At 41.2% G+C, this 24,086-nt stretch overlaps 1 protein-coding gene across 6 annotated transcripts in view; it reads right to left on the reverse strand.

Annotated features, from left to right (window-relative positions):
- fbxl17 (F-box and leucine-rich repeat protein 17) overlaps positions 1–24,086 on the reverse strand; it is a 782,194-nt gene that overhangs the window by 195,560 nt on the left and 562,548 nt on the right. For all 6 annotated transcript variants that reach the window (XM_072583628.1, XM_072583627.1, XM_072583631.1 and 3 more), the window contains exon 9: positions 5,864–5,940. In XM_072583628.1, the coding sequence (XP_072439729.1) occupies positions 5,864–5,940 (77 nt within the window). The remainder of the gene's footprint in view (positions 1–5,863; positions 5,941–24,086) is intronic.

Genomic DNA, 24,086 nt, shown 5'->3' on the forward strand with positions numbered 1-24,086 from the left:
GAGGTAGAGAGGTAGATACCTTAATGAAGGAAATTCCAAAATCAGGGCATGATTTTGTAGCTTTAGTTAATCAGTGATGCCACCATGTGCAACTCAAAAAGACAAGTCAAAATCTGCCATATTAAAGAAATATAAAAACAATCTTTTAAATGTACTATATTTTCAAATCTTGAAAGACAAGTAAAATGAGTTTTGACCTCCCACTGGGCTACTACTGGTTATAGAGTGCTGTCAGAAGGAAGAATACACACTCCAAAGGTATCAAACGAAATCAGTTAAAAGTTTATGCTGCTTTCGTTGGTCTTCAGTAATTTCCATGTAAACACGTGGTTCAAATAAGCTGCATTGTAATTCTTCGAAACAATAACTGCTGACTAACAGCAAACAAGCAGAATTATGAATCTTAAAAACTGAACAAACTCATCAAGCTGATGCTGGAAATCAGAAACAAAAGCAGAAATTGCTGTAAAAGCTCAGCAAGTCTGGCAGCATCTGAGTAGAGAAGTCAGAGCTAACTTTTCAGAACTGACAAAGGGTCACTGGACCTGAAATGTTAACTCTGATTTCTCTCCACAAATGCTGCCAAAACTGCTGACCTTTTCCAGCAATTTCTGTATTTGTCTCTGGACCTTAATGACTTTATTAATGGATTCTTGTGGGGCCGAGGTCCTATCTCTACTTCTAGACCAGAAGGTCGGGGTTCATGTCCCAGAAGTGTTTATATATCTGAACAGGTTGATTTAAAATAATTAGTAATATAATTGTCCATGTGATAATATTGTATCAAAAGTAACAGGAAGGACTTTATTAGATGGACATATCATTGAATGTAATAAACAGGGAAATTTAAATGGGCCTGAGAAAATCAGGATCCCGGAAATGCTGAGGAGATGGACATATGCATTGGCTATGAAGTACTGACAGCAAGGTTCAGGGGCATTACTTATTAAGGTAAAAACCAACTGAGAAATCAGTGTAATACTTGGAAGCATATGTTTTGTTTTTAAAAATGGATTGGAGAAAAAAAAAGACACTTTGTTAAGGCTTTTCATCTTGCACTCAGGTCAATTTGCAAGAAATAGCAAAGTAATTACAAAACAAAATTTTTACTATATGAGAGGAGAGTACTGATTGACTGGTAAGTGAACTCTAATGGGTAGAGACATTCATGGCAATGCCTCGACTGGAGTCCACCTGCCATACAACCTATACTTTCCTCTCACACTTGTATAAATGCTATTTTCTTTTACATTGATACATTTTGCAAATTGTCCTTATAAACGCAAGATGAAAAGCTTACACAAAACATATTTTTCTTTCAGTAGTAGACACACAAGATTATAATACCAACCAACTTTTTGGAAAAAAAACTATTTCAAGAGAAATGCTATAACAGTGAACCTTCAATAGGAATCTGAAGGAAGGAAAGTTAATAATCATAAGGCTACAGGCACCTGAAGTATAACCTCTGATATTCAGTAACAATGATGACAGACCTAGACAGCAAAGAATGACACTCGCAGGGCCAGGCTGATGAGAACCTTGGTATTAGGTCCTTCTTGTGTATAGATTAGCTATGTATCAGTTTAACAACTGTAAGTTTCTTTTTAAGGCTATTTGGTAGAAACCTTTCCACCAGGTGGTGGCACTGTGCTTGAATTCCAGACTGGTTGAATTGCAGCTTGGAAGTGTTTTATCAGTACTTAGCAAAATTGCTAACTGGAATAATCTGCCTAAGGTCAAAGGCACACCACATCTCTGGCATTAGCTGAAGTTGGTCTTCATATATAGAGGAATTGAATACAATGGGTAAAAATTGTGACACAGCTATAAAAATGTGTATCTGGTGACTGTAGATTTCTGCACTCCACACGATAGGAAGAATGTATTGGGCTTGGAGAATTTTCAGTGTAGATTGACTAAAATGAAACCCGGACACTAATTGATAAATCATGAGGCAAGATTATACACATCAGGTTTGAATTGCCCAGAATTTAGAATGTTAAGGGATGATTTGTTCAAGTTTTCATGATGTAATGAGACCTGGGTCAAAATTCTGGAATTCCCGTCCTAACCACATTTCTGATGCATCTTCATTGCCAAAGTTTGTAAGAATTCAAGGTGGCAGCTCAGCAACATCAAGGCAGTTAGGCCTGGGTAATAAATGCTGACCTAGTCAAAGCAGCCACATCTTATGAATCAATAATGATAAAAATATATAAAATCTGATAGAAATGACATAGGAAAATTATTTCTGGTAGATGGGTACCTAGGTCAAGGAAACACATTCTAAAGTTAGAAAGGCCTTTCAACAGTATAGCTAGGACACAATTTGCACTCTCAGAATGGTATACATTTGTATTTCTCTTCCACAGAAAAGTGATATTTATTATTTTTAATATCAGTTAGTTTTTGCTCATACAAAGGTATTATGGGATGTATAGACAAGAGCCACAAATTAGCCATGATCTCATGAATGGTGAACAGGCTCAAGGACCGAAATGAACTTCTCCTATTTACATGTTCCTATCAGTTGTTAAACCATCATCATAGATTAGCACTCTAAGCAGCTTTTCTATACAGGAAGTGTGCAAGACCTGATCAAACACACCTTATCCACCAGGGAGCAGTTGCAAATATGAAAAATTATGAAGAAAAGATAAATGCATTTAATTTAAAATAACTTCTGTACATGGCATTTTAAAAAAGTTATAATAATTGAGGTTTTTCTAAAGTCTGTGTATAAATAAGCGAAGAGAAAAAAGAAAGGGAAGAGTGGTGAGACAAGGAGAAAAGGGGAGGATGGAAAAAACTTTTTGTAGCATTACAACAAGCCAAATGGCCTCCTTCCATACTGTGGTGTTTTTCTCATAATGTAGCTATACCAGGACTGGAGCATGTCTGGTCCAAAATCAATGGAAATGCAATCTATTCAGTTGAAAGCCAGTGTGTCTATACAAATTATTAATCTAAAGCTAACCAGTTCCGGTGTTTTAAAAATGGTGCAACTTAGTCACAGTTTATCTGATTTGGGAGTGCACAGTATAGCATGGCCAAAAAAATGGCAGCAATGTTGCAAGTCCGAAAGTCTCACTATATTTCAGCCACCAGATACTTTCGGATGAGCGAGGATGGGGGTGGAGTAGCAACCAATACTCTGAAGTTTAGAAGTTGCTCAAACCATTTTTCATATTAAAACTTCTGCAATTTTCTTGGAGGCAAACCACAGACTGAAATAAGAGTCTAAATGTGACTAGGTGACTAAACAAATTTTTCTGACGTTTTTTACGTGTTCGATATGTTTTTAGCATTCCTTATTTTAATTGAATTCAGCGATTTAGCTACTACTATGTATGCTTTTGGGTGTCAGAAAACACAGCTTATTGGTTTTGAACAGAGAATGTCAGAAACAGCATGCTTTTGGAGCAATAGCCTTTGTCCTCTCTCTTTCTATAAAACACCTCTCCTCAAACTTTGATAGCTGTAAATTCATCGGAAGACCTGAACATCACAAGGGAAGGGTTCTTATATGAGAAGTCTAAATCTATACCACTGTCTCCAGAAAGAGAATTCAACCAGCTTTAAATTCCTCAAACAAAGATTATCAATAAAAGGTTTAAAATGTATAAATATGTTCAACTACCTTTCTTGAAAGATCACACCCACAAGAAAGAAATAAAACTCTATGGAACGTTATCTTCAAAGTATTTTGGAAAAGAAACTATTAATTCAAGAAAAAAATATTCACAGATGTCATCAATTCTGGCCTGCCACTGAAATCACTTTGGGCGTGCCATTAGTGCTGATTAATCAGGAATTCTGATGAAGGGCTTTTGCCCAAAACATTGATTTTCCTGGTCCTCGGATACTGCCTGACCTGCTGTGCTTTTCCAGCACCACACTCTTGACAAGGCAAGGAATCAATCTACTCTTCCTGAGTTTTAACACCTCTGTTATATCTGTATTAACTGAAGTGAGTGGTGACATTGTTAGGACTTGAAAAGATAAGATACTGTTAAATAAGATAATTGCCAGGTTGGTACTTCTGACAATTTCTGGATTAGTGGTGCTGGAAGAGCACAGCAGTTCAGGCAACATTCAAGGAGCTTCGAAATCAACGTTTCAGGCAAAAGCCCTTCATCAGGCTTTTGCCCGAAACATTGATTTCGAAGCTCCTTGGTTGCTGCCTGAACTGCTGTGCTCTTCCAGCACCACTAATCCAGAATCTGGTTTCCAGCATCTGCAGTCATTGTTTTTACTTCTGACAATTGGCAAGCTATCAGCTTTCACTGAAATACTGTAAAAGTTTTCAGAAGCATAGGAATTAAACTTCAACTTATTATTTTGCATTGTACAATATGGTAACTGTTGCCCAATGAGTGATAGATGGAACTTTTCCCACAGATACACTTCTTCATTACAGACCAGCTTAGCCATCTGTTTGGAGGTTTGAAAGCTTTTACAGGTGCCTGAGCTTTTGTCGGTCTTCAAAGTCACTCATACGTTCTGCAGCATCTGTTCGCAAAGCTGTCCTCGAGTGTATGAGCTCGTCTATTTTGACAGATACATGAGCTTCTATGAGGCTACTGCTTTTCAATTATCTATTCAAATGATGTTTATTTTGATTGCTTTTCAAAAGCTACAACATCTTATTTTATAACTTCTGAATTCTATTCTAACTTGGACACTGGTGAGTATTATGGTTATAAGTGTTTAAGGAGAATGTGAAAGAGGGATTGATTGTGTTGGGAGATGAAGGAGCGTCATGAAAATGGGTGAAGGGGGTGAAAGGGTTGATGTGTTTAAGGGTAAGGAGAGGTGAAGGGAGGATGGGGGGGGGGGAGCTTTACACTGATCTGCAGAATTGGTCCAATGTCTCCGTCACCTTTAACCTTTCTATCTCTTTTTAAGCTTTGGACAGCAGGCTTTTCCCACATCTCTCTGATGAAAATATTGCTGATTGGCCCTACTAGATCACAATGTTGGAAAAATTTCCAAGTCACATTTCTCATCTCCGTGATGAAAATCTGGCACCCAGTCTCAGTAATACATTCTGAACTTATGCCCGAGCTTTAGCTTTGAGCAATGTTTGACCAACAACTGGTTGTGATTATGCTCGTACTAACCACTCATTAACAAGACACTGACAGAAATCATCCTCAGCTCAGACTCTTGCAGAAATAATTTGGCTACACAACAAACTAAAATACATTAACAGTTAAATAGGCCAATAATACCTAAATACCTACACAGAGTTCACTTTATAAATAATCCATTGTTAAGGGTAATACTTTCAAGATAACATTACAAATCAGTTGGATTAAAAACGTGGGTAACATGAAGCAGGGTTTCTATAGGGCGCTGGCTGCAAGTAAAGCCCATTGTACAATTACCCCAGCAAGTCAAATGTTGATCTTGAGTTTAATTTTAAAGTAATTGTCAACAATTTGCTGTGCGATACATCCTTATTTGGTTACATAGCAGTATAGAAAAAGAACTTTGCGAAGTTCTTTGAAAAGATATGTAAGGATCTTCAAAGAGCTTAACAAAATTCCATTTTCTTTTATTTGAGAAGGAAATATGTCTTTTTTAAGTGTGTTAAATCTTTTACTATGATTTAAATTTGTTCACATTCAATATCCCGGACTTCGGTAAATTTGTACCAGTTACCATGTAGTCCAAATGGAACATAAAATGACTGAATATTCTGAAGATTTTTAAAATTCTTCCTTGGGAAAAGATATCCCATACTACTTTTGAGAGAGCTCAACCCCCTGTACATTAAATGTCCTTATAATCTCAGATTTGTAGACATAAGCACATTGCAAAGGCAGCAATGATAAAAAGCAGCAGAAATACACACCGTAATCTGTAATTTTACAGGACACAAGGTAAAGCTCCTTTAGGCTGCGTCCTTCCTTAGCTATGAATTCGACACATCTGTAAAAAAAAACAAAATCAATTTAATAGAGCCAGACGATTAAAATGGCTAAATAAACAAGAACTCGCATCACAATATCTGGCTGTAACAGACAGGAAAATCTCAATACCAAATTCACTCCAGCACAAAACATCCTAGCAATCTAAAGAAATTAGGACATGGAAGTGCTTTATCATTAAGGGAGAAGTGATCAATTTCCTACGTTGCGTCTCAATGGGGAGGGATTAAAAGAAAATAAAGACTGAAGTTGCACAAGCTACTTTTGCACTAAATCTGGTCAATCAAGAGCAGTATTGACCAGGAAACTTGCAAGTTATCTGCCTAGGTTTATCGCATGAATTTGTAGCCCATGAAGCCCACAAAAACAATGTAGAAAACAAAATACATGTTTAAAAATATTTTCATAGGCTGTCTTTCACAGCATTGAAGCATCTTGAAATGCTTTACAGACAGCAAAATAATTTTGTCGTTCTTGTTATGTAAAGAATGCAGCAGCAAGCTCACATAAATAGCAATGCAATTATGTCCAAATAATTTATTTTTTATCATATTCAATGAAGGATGGATATTGGCCAGGGCATCAGAAATGATATCATTGCTCCTCTTAGAAACAGGGCCTTGAGGTATTAAAGTCTATCTGAGGTGGCAGTCTGGACTTCAGTTAAGTTCTATTCAAAAGACAGCACTACCATTTTTGCAGCAATGCCACAATCCACATAGGAGTGTTGGCCCTAAATTATTACTCTCAAATTTCTAGAATTAATTCTGAACTCAATTTCTTCTGCCTCAGAATGCAGAATTGCAAGCTATAGCACAGCTGCTGCATTAAAACAGCAGACAATGAGAAAAGGCTTAAGTGGCAGCTCAAGAGTCAAAAAACACAATAAAATTCAATTTTAACTCTTCATAAGCAAATTAACCATTACATCTTAAAACGATAAGCGATTGTTGTTGTATTTTTTATGTTAAACTGTTCAACTCTGACTCCACATTGACTGACGTTAAATATCTTTATTGAGTACAGTGCTGTTATCTCAGCTGATGTCAGATCCTGCACAGGAACCTGGCTTAATAGATTATGCTTTGGTTTAAAGAAATGGCTACTCACTGAAACATAAGCGACCAAAGCTCGAGTTTTTGCTTTAAGAATAATATAATGTTTATTAGAAAAGAAATGAAGATGAAATGGAATAAGCCAAATAGAATTATAGATTCATAGAATCCCTAAATTGCAGATAGAGGCCATTCAGCTCATCCAGTCTATACCAAACCTTCAGAGCATCCCACCCAAACCCACTCCCCACCCTATCCTTCTAAGCTCTCATTAACTATGGCTATTCCACTTAATCTACATATCTGTGGACACAACAGGGCAATTTAGCATGGCAAATTTGTGGGCAGCACGGTGGCACAGTGGTTAGCACTGTTGCCTCACAGCGCCAGAGACCCGGGTTCAATTCCCGCCTCAGGCGACTCTGTGTGAAGTTTGCATGTTCTCCCCGTGTCTCCGTGGGTTTCTTCCGGGTGCTCCGGTTTCCTCCCACAGTCCAAAGATGTGCAAGTTAGGTGAATTGGCCAAGTTAAATTAATTAATGGTGAAGGAGTAAATTTCGGGGAATGGGTCTGGGTGGGTTGCGCTTCCGCAGGTCGGTGTGGACTTGTTGGGCCGAAGGGCCTGTTTCCAAACTGTAAGTAATCTAATCTAATTAATCAAATCTAATCAAATTAATTAACCTGCACATCTTTGGTCTACAGGATGAAACCGGACCACCTGGCAGAAACCCATGCAGACACAGGGAGAATGTGTAAACTCCAGACAGACAGTCACCCAAGGTTGGAACCAAATGAGAGTCCCTGGCACTGAGAGGCTGCAGTACTAACCACTGTGCCACCATGTCATCAAGTCCAAAGATTTTTAAACTACAATCCAAAAATATTCCTTTATAAATTGAAAACAAACAAAACAGCTTTTGAATAGTACCAAAACACACTCCTACAGTATCCAAAACTCAATTCATGTATTGCTCACACCACCATCCCTGGATCTAATACCTCAAGGTTTAAGTCACTTGTGACTGCAATGTTTAGATTGAAATTGCTAATGCCTTATTCATGGAGCTAACATACATTTGTTTAAATGTATGTTTTATTTCAACTTTTCTGGTCTGGGACTAACATTAACTCTTCATTCTAAGATAACCTAGTTCGCTCTATGTCCCTGCTTTCTCTGGAGCACTTTTTTTACACAGCCATCCTATTCCAAAAGGTTTATAAATTCATGAGGGGCATGGATAGGATAAATAGACAAGGTATTTTCCCTGGGTTGTGGGAGTCCAGAACTAGAGGGCATAGGCTTAGGGTGAGAGGAGAAAGACATAAAAGATACCTAAGGGGCAACCTTTTCACTCAGAGGGTGATACATGTGTAGAATGAGCTGCCAGTGGAAGTGGTAGAGGCTAGTACAATTGCAAAATTAAAAGGCATCTGGATGGATACATGAATAGGAAGGGTTTGGTTGGATATGGGCCGGGTGCCGGCAGGTGAGACTAGATTGGATTGGGATATCTGTTCAGCATGGACAAGTTGGACCGAAGGGTCTGTTTCTGTGCTGTATATTTCTATGACTCTATAACATCATCAATGAGCCTCTGATGAAGTGCTGGCGTTCTGTCCCACTTGTTACTCGTGTGTCTTGGTCTATTGTGATGGGTGATATCACTTCTGGTTGTTTTTCTGAGAGTTGGCAAAGGGTGCAAATTGATATGTTTGTTAATGGACTTCCAGTTTGAATGCCAGGCTTCTATAAATTCGTGTGTCTTTCTTTAGCCTGTCCCAGGATGGTTCTGTTGTCCCAGTCAAACCGGTGTCCCTCTTTATCTGTGTGTATGGATATTAGTGATGGTTGGTCAGGTCTTTTGGTGGCTATTTTGTGCTCATGTATCCTGGTGGCTAGTTTCCTGCCCGTCTGTCCAATGTAATGTTTGTTGCAGTCCTTGCAGGGAATTTTGTATGTGATGTTCATTCTGCTGGTTGTTGAAGCAGGGTCCTTGAAATTCATCAAGAGCTATTTCAGTGTGGTGGGTTTGTGGGCTAACACGATGCTTCGGGGCCAGAGCAGTCTGGTCGTCATCTCCGAGATGTCTTTAATGTTTGGCAAGGTGGCTAGAGTCTCCGGCTAGTTGTGTCTTCCTGCTTAGGTCTGCTGTGTAGGAATGGGTGGATTGCACTAATCGGGTACCCATTGTACAAGTGGTTTTCCTTGGCTTCTTGTAGTTCCTTGGTGCTGCAGTGTGTTGCGGCTCATTTAAATAATGTCCTTATGTAGCTCCATTTGTGGTTGCTGGGACGATTGCTCCTGTAGTTAGGTATCTGGTCAGTGTGTGTGGCTTTTCTGTAAATGCTGGTCTGCAGCTCTCCATTGGTTTTTTTGTTCTACTGTGACATCTAAGTAGGGGAGTCTGTTGTTGTTCTCTTCCTCTTTGGTGAACTTTATATCAGTAAGGATGTTGTTTATGTGTTTGCGGGTTTCTTCTAATTTGTTGCATTTCGTGATGACAAAGGTGTCATCCGCATAGCTGATCTAAAACTTGGGCTGAATCGTGGGAAGGGCTGTTTGTTCTAACCTCTGCATAACTGCTTCTGCTAAACATCCTGATATTGGCGATCCCAGAGGTGCCCCTTTGATTTGTTTATACATCTTGTCATTGAAGTGGGTTGTGAGGCACAGGTTTACTAGTTTGGGGATGCCACCTTTGCTGATGGAGTTAGTGCCGTCAGAGGTCTGTGTCCTTGGTTCATCTAGCAGTGAGGCTAGTGTTTCTCTGGCTTGGGTGATGTTTATTGATGTGAATAGGGCCATCACAAAGGAAATTATGGCTTTGTTGTCCTCTATCTTGATGTCTTTGATGATGTTAAGGAATTCCTGGGTGGAGTGGATGGATTGGCTTGAGTCTTCTACTAGGTGTTTCAGTTTGCATTGCAGTTCCTTTGCTAGTCTGTATGTCAGTATACTGGGAAGTGAGACTATGGGTCTGAGGGGGGCCTCTTGTTGATATACTTTTGGTAATCCATAGAAACGGGATGTGTTGGATCCTTCAGGTTTCATCCTTTGGAGATCTACATAGTTAATTTCACTTGTCTTGTTAAGGTTCCTCAGGACTGCCATAATGCAGTTTTCTAGCTGTGGAGTTGGGTCCATCACCATCCTTTGGTAGGTGTCAGTATCTGCGAGTTGTGTGTTTGCATACAGACACGGTAAAAGCCATCCTAGTATGAGGGATGAACTTCAACCACAGGGACGCAGTACAAAAAGGACTTCCTCGTGGTACTGGAATCCCCCTGGAAAGAGAACAGACTTACAGAAGAATCCAGCAGGCCATCAGACAGATCGTAGCACCAACAGAAAGGAAGAAGGGAAAACCCTCAACACACGAGTAAGGAAATCCCTGGAATATCAGAAAAGACAGAAATATCGTAATCCTACAAGCAGACAAAGGGCGCATGACCGTCATCCTGAACAGAAGACAATACATTGAAAAAGCAAACACACTACTCGCAGGTACTGACACCTATCAACAGGTGGCAATAGACCTGTGCCTCACAACCACTTCACCTTCAATGATAAGATCTACAAACAAATCAATGGGACACCTGTGGGATCACCAAGATCTGGATTCTGAGCAGAAGCAGTTATGCAGATGTTAGAACGAACAGCCCTTCCCATGATCCAGCCCAAGCTTCGAGTCCGCTGTATGGATGACATCTTTGTTATCACGAAACACAACAAATTGAAAGAAACCCACAAACACATAAACAACATTTTTAGGGGTATAAAGTTTACCAAAGAGGAAGAGTACAACAATATATTCACTTTCCTAGTAAAACGAAAAGCCAATGGAGAGCTGCAGACCAGCATTTACAGGAAAGCCACACACACTGACCAGATACTCAACTACAGGAGCAATCATCTCAACATCCAGAAACAGAGCTGCATTAGGACATTATTGAAATGAGCCAAACCACACTGCAGCACAGAAGCCAAGGCAAAACACCTATACAACGCATTCAGGAACAATGGGTACCTGATAAGTATAGTTCGCTGACTGCTACACAACAGACCTAAACAAGAAGATATAACACACCCAGAGACTCTAGCCACCCTGCCAAACATTAAAGACATCTCGGAGTTGACGACCAGACTGCCCCGACCCTGAGGTATCATGGTAGCCCACAAACCTACCACCACACTGAAACAGCTTCTGATGAATTTCAAGGACCCTGTCCCAACAACCAGCAGAATGAACATCACCTACAAAATTCCCTGCAAGGACAGCAATAAACATTACATTGGACAGACGGGCAGGAAACTAACCACCAGGATACATGAGCACCAAATAGCCACCAAAAGACATGACCAACTATCTCTAATATCCAGACACACAGACAAAGAGGGTCACCACTTCAACTGGGACAATACATCCATCCTACGACAGGCTTAACAAAGACACACAGGGAATTCCTAGAAGCCTGACATTCAAACTGGTAGTCCATTAAGAAACATCGATTTGCATCCCATTTACTATCCTCTCAGAAAAAACTACCAGTAATGATATCACCCACCACATTAGACCAAGACACACAAATCGCAAGCGGGACAGAACACCAGCGCTTCATTGGAGGCTCACTGATGATGTTACATGGCACGGTGACAGAACACTTGAGAACAAATCTACCAGCTCAGTGAACAAACTTACAACCTGAGCTACAAATCTTCTTCAACATTATGTGGGCCACTGTTACTGAAAGCTTATAAAGGATGGGTGATCAACACCCAGGTGGTGAAGTTAGAAATCTTTACTCCTGTAAGTAACGCTTTTAACACACTGGGCATAAACATATTGGTGAGCAACTAATGATTTTCTGAACTTCTTGCTTTCTCCTGCCTCTTTCAAAAGCCTCATTTCCTCAGCCTCGACTCTGTGACATCACTTTGGCACATTTTATTTTCTGAAGGTAGATAAACAAATGAAAGCAATAACTGTAAATCTTCAACATATTACATAAAGCCAACATTTCTCTTTCAAAAACTAAAAAATACTGCTCAGCAAGTTATAAAAAAACAAATCAGCTTGGAAAGCAATGAGGCGATTTGTGACCTCATTGACATTAACTTTATTGCCTAAAAAAACCTCTCAGAACCCACAGCTTTTCCTGGATATCCACTGACTGGTAGAAAATAGATAATATGGACACATGTAGGATTCTATCTTCTGTTCTCCTCCTATTTCAACAGAAATGTTATTACTGCTCACCTTCTTTAGATTGTTAACTTGAGACTTGAAACCTTTAAGTTTTTAGTGGTGCAGCCATGACATATGTTTGAAATGGTGTCACTGATGGTGATATAAAATGTTAAAGGACCTCCCTTTAGCCACTGTATAGCATTGGAATTTCATGTTTTATAGTGTTTTGGAATTGCCTTCATGTTTCAAAATACAAAGGAGTACATGATTTCAGCAGTTTCCTATTTTTCTTAGTCATGAGAATTGCAATTCTTTAATGTATTCATACATCCTGAAGATTGACAGGTATTGCTTTCATTTTTTTATCTGCCTTCTTCAGAAAATAGAATGTGTCAAAGTGATTAAGGACATTGGCGCCAGTCAAATTAAACATGATGAAGCAATGGACTTACAATGACGATATTCAGCCCCTTACGCTTGCGCACATCAACATGTCCTTTCAAAATGTTGCCATTATATTTTTAGCAAACCCACTCTTACTATGGAAGTATGATATTGAAAAGGAATGATGGATGCACATCCCAGTTCAAATTTAACATTTGGGGAGATTGCAGTGCAGAAAAATAATTGTGTAGCAGCAAAAGAATCTGGAGAAGGAGAAATGTAAATTAATTCTGCTCAATAAGAACTAAGGAGAGATGATTCACAGTTTACAAAAACCTGACAAAAAAATCCTTCCCCTTGCAACCACCTCCCTCCTCTTAGCCTTTTACTAAACATTCTGATGCTTGTGTAAAATGCTACTGGGCTTTAACTTTTCAGATGTCCACAGAAGTGCATAGGTGGATGGCAAAACTAAATAGCTTTGTGGAAAAAAAACACAGATGGCGTACATAAAATACGCAAATGGTAAATCCATGCCCCAACTAAAGACAAGTCTCTGCAAAAGGTCAGGAAGGAAATGAGAGAGGGTAAATATTGGAAAAATAATGTAGAAGGGCATCATTTTACTCAGCATTTGCTGAAACGTAGTTATGATATTGGATGTATTCGACTGCCATTCATTTGAAAGTATATCTATAGACAGGTTTATAATAGCAAATTTAGAAATTGACACAAGTGATGACCGAACGGAGTTAATTAGGAAATACAGCAATTGTTCTTTGTAGCAGAAAGCAGTCTTCGGAGGCCTTGTTACTGTTTACGATGTACTCACGACCAAGGAAAAGCTAATTAGAACTGTCACATATTGGTTATCATCTCTCACTTGCCAAGTCTGGGGGGGCCTTAGATTACTCCAGAGTTTAAAACAAATTGCACCTTAAGAGGCAATCAAATAACCAGATCCTGAACTGCCTCTGGCCACATTTTGTTATTAATTTTTATTTGCCTCTGTCAAATCAACAAGTTAGACAAATAGACACAGAGACAACAGCATCATTTTCAGCTACTTTCTTGACAAAATTTACTTTTGCAAGCAGCAGAGGTACCATCTTACATAAATCAATGACAGAAAACATGTCTTTATGGCCTGGTTTGAGTAGGGAGAAAATAAAATGAAAACTCTTCAGAGTCCAGAATTGAAGGTCATCACTTCAAACACGACACCCCATTACTATTTTGGGGATTGTCTTGTATTCTTATTCCAACAACGTCACTAGTGGATTGAAATGTTTCCTTTAGAAACATAATTTAGACTTAGATCAGCAAAGCAAACAGAAGGGTCAAAGTCTGATTGGGTCAACATTGACAAAAGAAAGAAATATTTATGTCATAGAGTTATAGAGATGTACAGCAATATAGTTGGATTTTCAGAAGGTATTTGATAAAATACCACACATTAGCCTACTTAGAGTCATAGAGATGTACAGCACGGAAACAGATCCTTTGGTCCAACCCATCCATGCTGATCAGATATCCCAACCCAATCTAGTCCCACTTGCCAGCACCTGGCCCATATCCCTCCAAATCTTTCCTATTCATATACCCATTCACCTGCGACTCCACTTTCAAGGAGCTATGAACCTGCACTCCAAGGTCTCTTTGTTCAGCAACAGTCCTGAGGACCTTATCATAAAGTGTATAAGTCCTGCTAAGATTTGCTTTCCCAAAATGTAGCACCTCACATTTATCTAAATTAAACTCCATCTGCCACTTCTCAGCCCATCTGATCAAGATCCCGTTGTAATCCGAGGTAACCTTCTTCGCTGTCCACTACACCTCCATTGCCAGGTGACTTCAAAGTTTTATACTGCTTTCTATAATGTAAAATGGAACACAAAGGTTAAACTATTGGCTAAACTTTCACTTAACTATACAAATATTTTTCTTAAATTCATATAAAATTCAATTTTACACATGTGGATATTTACGCACAATCTGAGTTGAGTTTTGAGTCCTTCACCCACCTCCCAGCATTCACCCTCCACTTGGACCCTTCCTCTGGCCTCTTAGCTGCCCTCAATCTCTTCATCGAAGACTGCCAGCGTGACATCAGTCGTCTCAATTTCTCTGCTCCTCTCACCCACGTTCACCTGTCCCCATCTGAAAATGTCGCACTTCACTCTGTCAGGTCCAACCTAACTTTATATTCAAACCTGCCGACAGAAGTGGTGCCATTGTAGTCTGGCACACTGATCTTTACCTTGTGAAGAAGGGAAACTCAACACTAAACACCAACTCTCGACCACTTCGTTCTATGTCCACCTGGACAATAGTCCCACATCTGCATATCAAGCGATTGTTTCTAGGACTGTAACTGACCTCATTACCTCTGGTAATCTTGCCCCCACTGCCTCCAACCTTATAGTCTCCCCACCTCGCTTCTCCCTCTTTGCCAAAATCCAAAAACAGGACTGCCCTAGCAGACCCATCATATCAGCCTGTTCCTGCCCTACTGAGCTCATTTCCTTCCACCTTGACTATACTTTCTCCACTTGTCCAGACGCTGCCCACATACATCTGCAATTCCTCTGATGCCCTCCACCATATTGGCAATTTCCAGTTCCCTGGCTCTAACTGCCTCCTGTTCACCATGGATGTCTAATCTCTCTATGCCTCCATTCCCCACCAGGATGGTCTGAGAACTCTCAGCTTCTTCCTTAACAATCCCCATCCACCATCATTCTCGTCCACTCGGCTGAACTTGTTCTCTCACTGAATAATTTCTCCTTAAATTCATCTCACTTCTGCCAAATGAAAGGAGTGGCTATGGGCATCAGCATGGGTCCCAGTTAAGCATGCTTCTTTATGGATATGTAGAACAATCCTTGTTCCAGTCTTATACAGGTCCCCGCCCATAACTTTAATTTTGGTAACTCAATGGCAGTTTCAGTGCAACTTCATGCTCTTGTCTGGACCTTGAAAAGTTTGTTCATTTTGCCTCTATAACTTCCACATCGTCCATTTCTGACACATACTCTCCTTTCCTTGACCTCTCTGCCTCCATTTTTGAGAATAAACTGTCCACTGCCATCCATGACAACAGCACTTCTCCCATACCTACCTTCACTATAGCTCTTCTCACCCCACATCCTGTAAGGATTCCATCCCATTCTCACAGTTCCTCCGCCCATGTCATTTCTGTTCAGATAATGTCACCTTCCAAAACAGCACTGCTGACATTGCTTTCTTCTTCCATAACTGTGGTTTGCTGCCCACAGTGATAGTCAGGGCCCTCAAAACACATGCGACCTATCACCTGAACTTCCGCCCTTGCTCTTCTCATCACTCAAAACAGCATGATCAGGTTTCCCTTGTTCTCACTTCTAATCCCACCAGCCTTCGCATTCAAAGAATGATTCTCTGCCATTTCAGACAACTGCAGCACAATGCCACAACGAAACACATCTCCCCCTCATGACCCCTGTCTGCACTTTGCAGGGATTGTTCCCTCCAGGACACGGTAGTCCACTCCTCAACCACCAACACTGCACCCTCCCCTTCCCACGGCGCCTTTGCATGAAGGTGCGACACCTGCCACTTCACGTCCTCTCTACTCACCAAGGGTCTAAACAGTCTTTCCAGGTGAAGCAGCATTTCACCTGTATCTTCACCAATCTTGTGTACAGCATTCACTGTACCCAATTTAGCCTACTCTGCAAAGGAGAAACTAAATGTAGTTTCTGCATGGCTGTTTTGCAGAATGCCTCTGGTCATTTTAACACAGTGCCTTACTCGCATGCCCACTTGTCTGTCCTTGGCATGCTGCAATGTTCCAGTGAATCACAGAAAAAACTGGAGGAGCAACATCTCATCTTCAAACGAGGCAATTTACAACTTTGAGCTCAATATTGAGATCAAGGCCTTCAAACTCATCCTTCCCTTTATTTTAGCTTTGCTTGTTACATTCTCTGTCAACATGTCCTCTCTCTCCTCTCCCTCCCACCCAGTGGGACAGTCTATTCTTTCCAATCTGGCAGTTAGACACACCATTGTTCTGCAATTCTCACACTCTAATCACTTAATCTGAACTATCAACATTCTTTATCCTCCAGCACTCCAACCATCATCACCCGCCCCCCCCTCAACACCATCCCCGGCCTCCCAACTATAGCATAAATGCTGCCCTCTCCACACTTCACTTCAGCTCTGATGAAGTGTAATTTGCTCCTAACGTTACAAAGAATGCCAGGTAATGTTATTAGTGTGGAAACATTTACACATGATTTGGAGGAGCTGATTGGGATTGGGGTGTACAAAGTTAAAAATCATACAACACAGGTTATAGTCCAATAAGTTTATTCGAAGGCACCAGCTTTTCAAGTGCTGCTTCTTCATCAGATGGTTGATGAACCACATAATGAAGAAGCAGTGCTTTGAAAGCTAGTGTTAGGGGACCCTCTAATCAGAGGCACAGACAGACGTCACTGTGGCCAGCAGCAAAAAATCAGAATGATATGTTGCCTCCCTGGTGCCAGGATCAAAGATGTCTCAGACAGGGTGCAGAATGTTCTCAAAGGGGAGAGGGGCCAGCAGGTGGTTACCGAAAACATTGGAACCAATGACATAGGAAGGGAAAAGGATGAGATTCCAAAGGGAAAATATAGAAAATTAGGCAGGAATTTAATAAGGAGGTCCTCGAGGGTAGTAATATCTGGATTACTCCCAGTGCTACAAGCTCGTGAGGGCAGGAATAGGAGGATAGAGCAGATGAATGCATGGCTGAGGAGCTGGTGTGTGGGAGAAGGATTCACATTTTTGGATCATTGGAATCTCTTCTGGGGTAGAAGTGACCTGTACAAGAAGGATGGACTGCACCTGAATTGGAAAGGGACAAGTATATTGGCAGGGAGATTTGCTCAGGAGGATTTAAACTAGTTAGGTTGGGTGGGGGGGAACCCAGTGAGGTAGTGAGGAAAGAGATCAATCTGAGACTGGTACAGTTGAGAAAACAAACAAGCCAAACAGTCAGGGCAGGCAGGACAAAGAAGAGAACGAGATAGGACTGATAAATTAAACTGCATTTATTTCAATGAAAGAGGCCTAACAGGGAAGGCAGATGAACTCAGGGCATAGTTAGGAACATGAGACTGGGATATCATAGCAATTACAGAAACATGGCTCAGGGATGGAGAGCTCTGGCAGCTTAATGTTCCAGAACATGAATGCTACAGGAAGGATAGAAAGGGAGGCAACAGAGGAGGGGAAGTGGAGTTTTTGATAAGGGATAGCATTACAGCTGTACTTAGGGAGAATATTTCCAGAAATCATCCAGTGAAGTTATTTGGGTGGAACTGGGAAATAAGATTACCATACTGGGATTGTATTACAAATCTCCTAACAGTCAGCGGGAAATTGAGAAACAAACTTGTAAGGAGACCTCAGTTATCTGTAAGAATAAAAGGGTGGCTATGGTAGGGGAATTTAACTTTCCAAACATAGACCGGGACTGCCATAGTGTTAAGGGTTTAGATGGTGAGGAATTTGTTAAATGTGTACAAGAAAATTTTCTGATTCAATATATGGATGTACCTACTATAGAAGGTGCAAAACTCCCAACTCCTGTACTGAAAATGTGTTGCTGGAAAAGCGCAGCAGGTCAGGCAGCATCCAAGGAACAGGAGAATCGACGTTTCGGGCTCCTGTTCCTTGGATGCTACCTGACCTGCTGCGCTTTTCCAGCAACACATTTTCAGCAGGTGATTGAGGTGTTAGTGGGGGTGCAATTTGGGTCCAGCAACCATAATTCTATTCATTTTAAAATTGAGATGGAAAAGGATAGACCAGATCTAAAAACTGAAGTTCTAAATTGGAGAAAGGCTAATTTTGACAGTATTAGGCAAGGACAATTCAAAAGCTGACTGGGGGCAGATATTCGTAGGTAAATGGACAGCTGGAAAATGGGAAGTCTTCAGAAATGAGATAACGAGAGCCCAGGCTAACTAGAGAAGAGAATAGTGCCCCTCAAAGATCAGCAAGGTGACCTTTGTGTGGAGTCACAGGAGATGGGGGAGATACTAAACAAGCATTTTAAGACCATAAGACATAGGAGTGGAAGTAAGGCCATTCGGCCCATCGAGTCCACTCCGCCATTCAATCATGGCTGATGCGCATTTCAGCTCCACTTGCCAGCGTTCTCCCCGTAGCCCTTAATTCCTCTAGACAACAAGAACCTATCAATCTCGGCCTTGAAGACATTTAGCGTCCCGGCTTCCACTGCACTCCGTGGCAATGAATTCCACAGGCCCACCACTCTCTGGCTGAAGAAATGTCTCCGCATTTCCGTTCTGAAATGACCCCCTCTAATTCTAAGGCTGTGTCCACGGGTCCTAGTCTCCTCGCCTAACAGAAACAATTTTCTAGCATCCACCTTTTCAAAGCCATGTATTATTTTGTACGTTTCTATTAGATCTCCCCTTAATCTTCTAAACTCCAACGAATACAATCCTAGTATCCTCAGCCGTTCCTCATATGCTAGACCTGTCATTCCAGGGATCATCCGTGTGAATCTCCGCTGGACACGTTCCAGTGCCAGTATGTCCTTCCTGAGGTGTGGGGACCAAAACTGGACACAGTACTCCAAATGGGGCCTAACCAGAGCTTTATAAAGTCTTAGTAGTACATCTCTGCTTTTATATTCCAACCCTCTTGAGATAAGAGACAACATTGCATTCGCTTTCTTAATCACAGACTCAACCTGCATGTTTACCTTTAGAGAATCCTCGACTAGCACTCCAAGATCCCTTTGTGCTTTGGCTTTATTAAGTTTCTCACCATTTAGAAAGTAGTCCATTCCTATATTCTTTTTGCCAAAGTGCAAGACCTCGCACTTGCTCACGTTAAATTCCATCAGCCATTTCCTGGACCACTCTCCCAACCTGTCTAGATCCTTCTGTAGCCTCCCCACTTCCTCAGTACTACCTGCCTGTCTACCTAACTTTGTATCATCGGCAAACTTCGCTAGAATGCCCCCGGTTCCCTCATCCAAATCATTAATATATAATGCGAACAGCTGTGGCCCCAGCACCGAACCCTGCGGGACACCGCTCGTCACCGGCTGCCATTCTGAAAAAGAACCTTTTATCCCAACTCTCTGCCTTCTGTTAGATAGCCAATCCTCAATCCATCCCAGCAGCTCACCTCGAACACCATGGGCCCTCACCTTGCTCAGCAGTCTCCCGTGTGGCACCTTATCAAAGGCCTTTTGAAAGTCCAGATAGACCACATCCACTGGGTTCCCCTGGTCTAACCTACTTGTTACCTCTTCAAAAAATTCCAACAGGTTTGTCAGGCATGACCTCCCTTTACTAAATCCATGTTGACTTGTTCTAATCAGACTCTGCTCTTCCAAGAATTTAGAAACCTCATCCTTAATGATGGATTCTAGAATTTTACCAACAACCGAGGTTAAGCTGATTGGCCTATAATTTTCCATCTTTTGCCTTGATGCTTTCTTGAACAAGGGGGTTACTACAGCCATCTTCCAATCATCTGGGACCTTTCCTGACTCCAGTGACTCTTGAAAGATCTCAACCAATGCCTCTGCTATTTCCTCAGCAACCTCTCTCAGAACTCTAGGGTGTATCCCATCGGGGCCAGGAGATTTATCAATTTTAAGACTTTTTAACTTTTCTAGCACTATCTCTTTTGTAATGGCAACCATACTCAACTCAGCCCCGTGACACCCTTTAATTTTTGGGATATTACTCATGTCTTCCACTGTGAAAACTGACGCAAAGTACTTGTTAAGTTCTCCTGCTATTTCCTTATCTCCCATCACTAGGCTCCCTGCATCAGTTTGAAGTGGCCCAATGTCTACTTTTGCCTGTCGTTTGTTTCTTATGTACTGAAAGAAACTTTTACTATTATTTCTAATATTACTGGCTAGCCTACCTTCATATTTGATCCTCTCATTTCTTATTACACTCTTTGTTATCCTCTGTTTGCTTTTGTATCCTTCCCAATCTTCTGATTTCCCACTGTTCTTAGCCACTTTATAGGATCTCTCTTTTTCTTTAATACATTTCCTGACTTCCTTTGTCAGCCAAGGTTGTCTAATCCCTCCCCGGTTAATCTTTCTTTTCTTGGGAATGAACCTCTGTACAGTGTCCTCAATTATACCTACAAACTCCTGCCATTTTTGCTCTAGTGTCTTCCCGGTTAGCCTCTGCTTCCAGTCTATTTTAGTCAGTTCCTCTCTCATGCCCTCATAATTACCTTTATTCAACTGTAACACCATTACATCAGATTTCGCCTTCTCCCTTTCAAACTCCAGACTGAACTCTACCATATTATGGTCGCTACTTCCTAAGGGTTCCCTTACTTTAAGATCTTTTATAGAGTCTGGTTCATTGCAAAGCACTAGGTCCAGAATAGCCTGCTCTCTTGTGGGCTCCATGACAAGCTGTTCCAAAAAGCCATCCTGTAAGCATTCCATGAATTCCCTTTCTTTAGATCCACTAGCAACATTATTTACCCAGTCCACCTGCATATTGAAGTCACCCATGATCAATGTAACCTTGCCTTTCTGACATGCCTTCTCTATTTCCCGGTACATGTTGCGTCCCTGGTCCTGACCACTGTTAGGAGGTCTGTACACAACTCCAATTATGGTTTTTTTGCCTTTGTGGTTCCTCAATTCCACCCACACAGACTCCACATCATCCGACGCTATGTCATTCAATACCATAGATTTAATTTTGTTCTTAACTAACAAGGCAACCCCACCCCCTCTGCCCACCTCTCTGTCTTTTTGATAAGTCGAAAAACCATGGAGGTTTAACTGCCAGTCCTGACCCCCCTGTAACCAAGTCTCTGTGATGCCTAATACATCATAATCATTCACTATTATCTGTGCCATTAATTCATCGGCTTTGTTATGAATGCTACGAGCATTCAGGTAAAGTGCCTTAATGCTAACTTCCTTATTAGAGATGTTGTAAGTCATATGTCCTAAGTTATCCTTGCTTTTTTCTGCATTCTCAGTCTGCCTCAATTTTAAATCCGCCTGGAAACATGCTATCCTGCTGCTTATCTTTCCATTTACCTCCATACTCCCTGTCGCTTTCACTTTCCCTTCCCCCCAACTCAGAAGTTTAAAGTCCTACTGACCACCCTATTTATCCTCTTCGCCAGAACATTGGTACCTGATCGGTTCAGGTGGAGACCGTCCCAACGGTACAGATCCCCCCTGTTCCAAAACAGTCCTGCACAGTGTTTACTGTGGAGAAGGACATGGAAGATACAGAATGTAGGAAAATAGATGGTGACATCTTGAAAACATCCATATTACAGAGGAGGAAGCACTGGATGTCTTGATACGCATAAAGGTAGATAAATCCCCAGGACCTGATCAGGTGTGCCCTAGAACTCTGTGGGAAGCTAGGGAAGTGATTGTTAGGTTCCTGGCTGAGATATTTGTATCATCGATAGTCACAGGTGAGAAGCTGGAAAACTGGAGGTTGGCTAACGTGCCACAATTTAAAAAAGGTGATAAGGACAAGCCAGGAAGCTATACCCCGATGAACTTGACATCGGTGGTGGACATGTTGTTGGAGGGAATCCTGAAGGATAGGATTTACACGTATTTGGAAAGGCAAGGGCTGATTAGGGATCGTCAACATGGCTTTGTGCATGGGAAATCATGTCTCTCAAACTTGATTGAGTTTTTCGAAGAAGTAACAAAGAGGATTGATATGGGCAGAGCAGTAGATGTGATCTATATGGACTTCAGTAAGGTGTTCGACAAGGTTCTCCATGGGAGACTGGTTCGCAAGGTTAGATTTCATGGAATATGGGGAGAACTAGCCATTTGGATACAGAACTGACTCGTAGGCAGAAGACAGAAGGTGGTGGTGGAGGGCTGTTCTTCAAACTAGAGGCCTGTGACCAGTGGAATGCCACAAGAATTGGTGTTGGGTCGCTACTTTTTGTCATTTATATAAATGATTTGGATGTGAACATGGGAGGTATAGTTAGTAAATTTGCAGATGATACCAAAATTGGAGGTGTAGTGGACAGTGAAGAAGGTTACCTCAGATTACAACAGGATCTTGATCAGATGGGCCAATGGGCTGAGGAGTGGCAGATGGAGTTTAATTCAGATAAATGTGAGGTGCTGCATTTTGGGAAAGCAAATCTGAGCAGGACTTATACACCTAATACTAAGGTCCGAGGAAATGTTGCTGAACAAAGAGATCTTGGAGTGCAGTTTCATAGCTCCTTGAAAGTGGAGTCGCAGGTAGATCGGACAGTGAAGGTGGCGTTTGGTATGCTTTTCTTTATTGGTCAGAGTATTTGAGTACAGGAGTTGGGAGGTCATGTTGCGGCCAAATAGGATGTTGGTTAGACCGCTTTTGGATTATTGCGTGCAATTCTGGTCTCCTTCCTATCGGAAAGATGTTGTGAAACTTGAAAAGGTTCAGAAAAGATTTACAAGGATGTTGCCAGGGTTGGAGGATTTGAGCTATAGGGAGAGGTTGAATAGGCTGGGACTGTTTCCTCGAGAGCATCGGAGGCTGAGGGGTGACCTCATAGAGGTTTATAAAATCATGAGGGCATGGATAGGATAAATAGACAAAGGCTTTTCCTTGGGGTCAGGGAGTCCAGAACTAGAGGGCATAGGTTTAGGGTGAGAGGGGAAAGATGTAAAAGAGACCTAAAGGGCAACATTTTCACTCAGAGCGTGGTGCGTGTATGGAATGTGCTGCCAAAGGTGATGGGGGAGACTGGTACAATTGCAACATTTAAGAGGCATCTGGATGGGTATATGAATAGGAAGGGTTTGGAGGGATATGGGTTGGGTGCTGTCAAGTGGGACTAGATTACATTGGGATAGCTGATCAGCATGGACGAGTTGGACGAAGTGTCTGTTTCTGTGCTGTACATCTCTATGACTCTATAAGCTGATTTTGTGTGATTTTCAACATTCATACACCTCTTAACAGTTTTAGGAAAGGAAATGAAAACACCAGGGCTACTGATGCCCTGTGTTTTTGATTTCACCTTTCCGGATTGCAATGAAAACAATTATTGAAAGGGAACAATGTTCTGACTGCACTGGGTAAAGAGAATTTCTTCCCAGAGAGAGGGTGGACACTGATCACTTGTGTGGAACGATGAGATACTGGGATCTCAAAGAATGCTGAATTCATTTAGGTTTAACTCAGGAAGGAGTTGATTCACATCATCCAAACATATTGTTTTAGACTCAGAGGCTTGTTGCATCGTGTCTTTAGCAGGCAATATTTCTAATACAGTAGTGAAGAAAATCGCTCCTCTTAAATGAATTTCTTATCAATATGTACTTTGCCTCAAGATAGATCCTTAGCTCAGTATCTATATATTTTTCTTGATAGTTTTCATCAGTGGTGCTTTGCCCCTCCCTTGCCTTACACCATCATAGATAGGGCAAGGAAGTCTACTTCAGCTGAAATAGGAATTATATCTGGACTGTTAGTACC

Source organism: Chiloscyllium punctatum, chromosome 2, assembly GCF_047496795.1.
Source record: "Chiloscyllium punctatum isolate Juve2018m chromosome 2, sChiPun1.3, whole genome shotgun sequence".
NCBI lineage: Eukaryota > Metazoa > Chordata > Chondrichthyes > Orectolobiformes > Hemiscylliidae > Chiloscyllium > Chiloscyllium punctatum.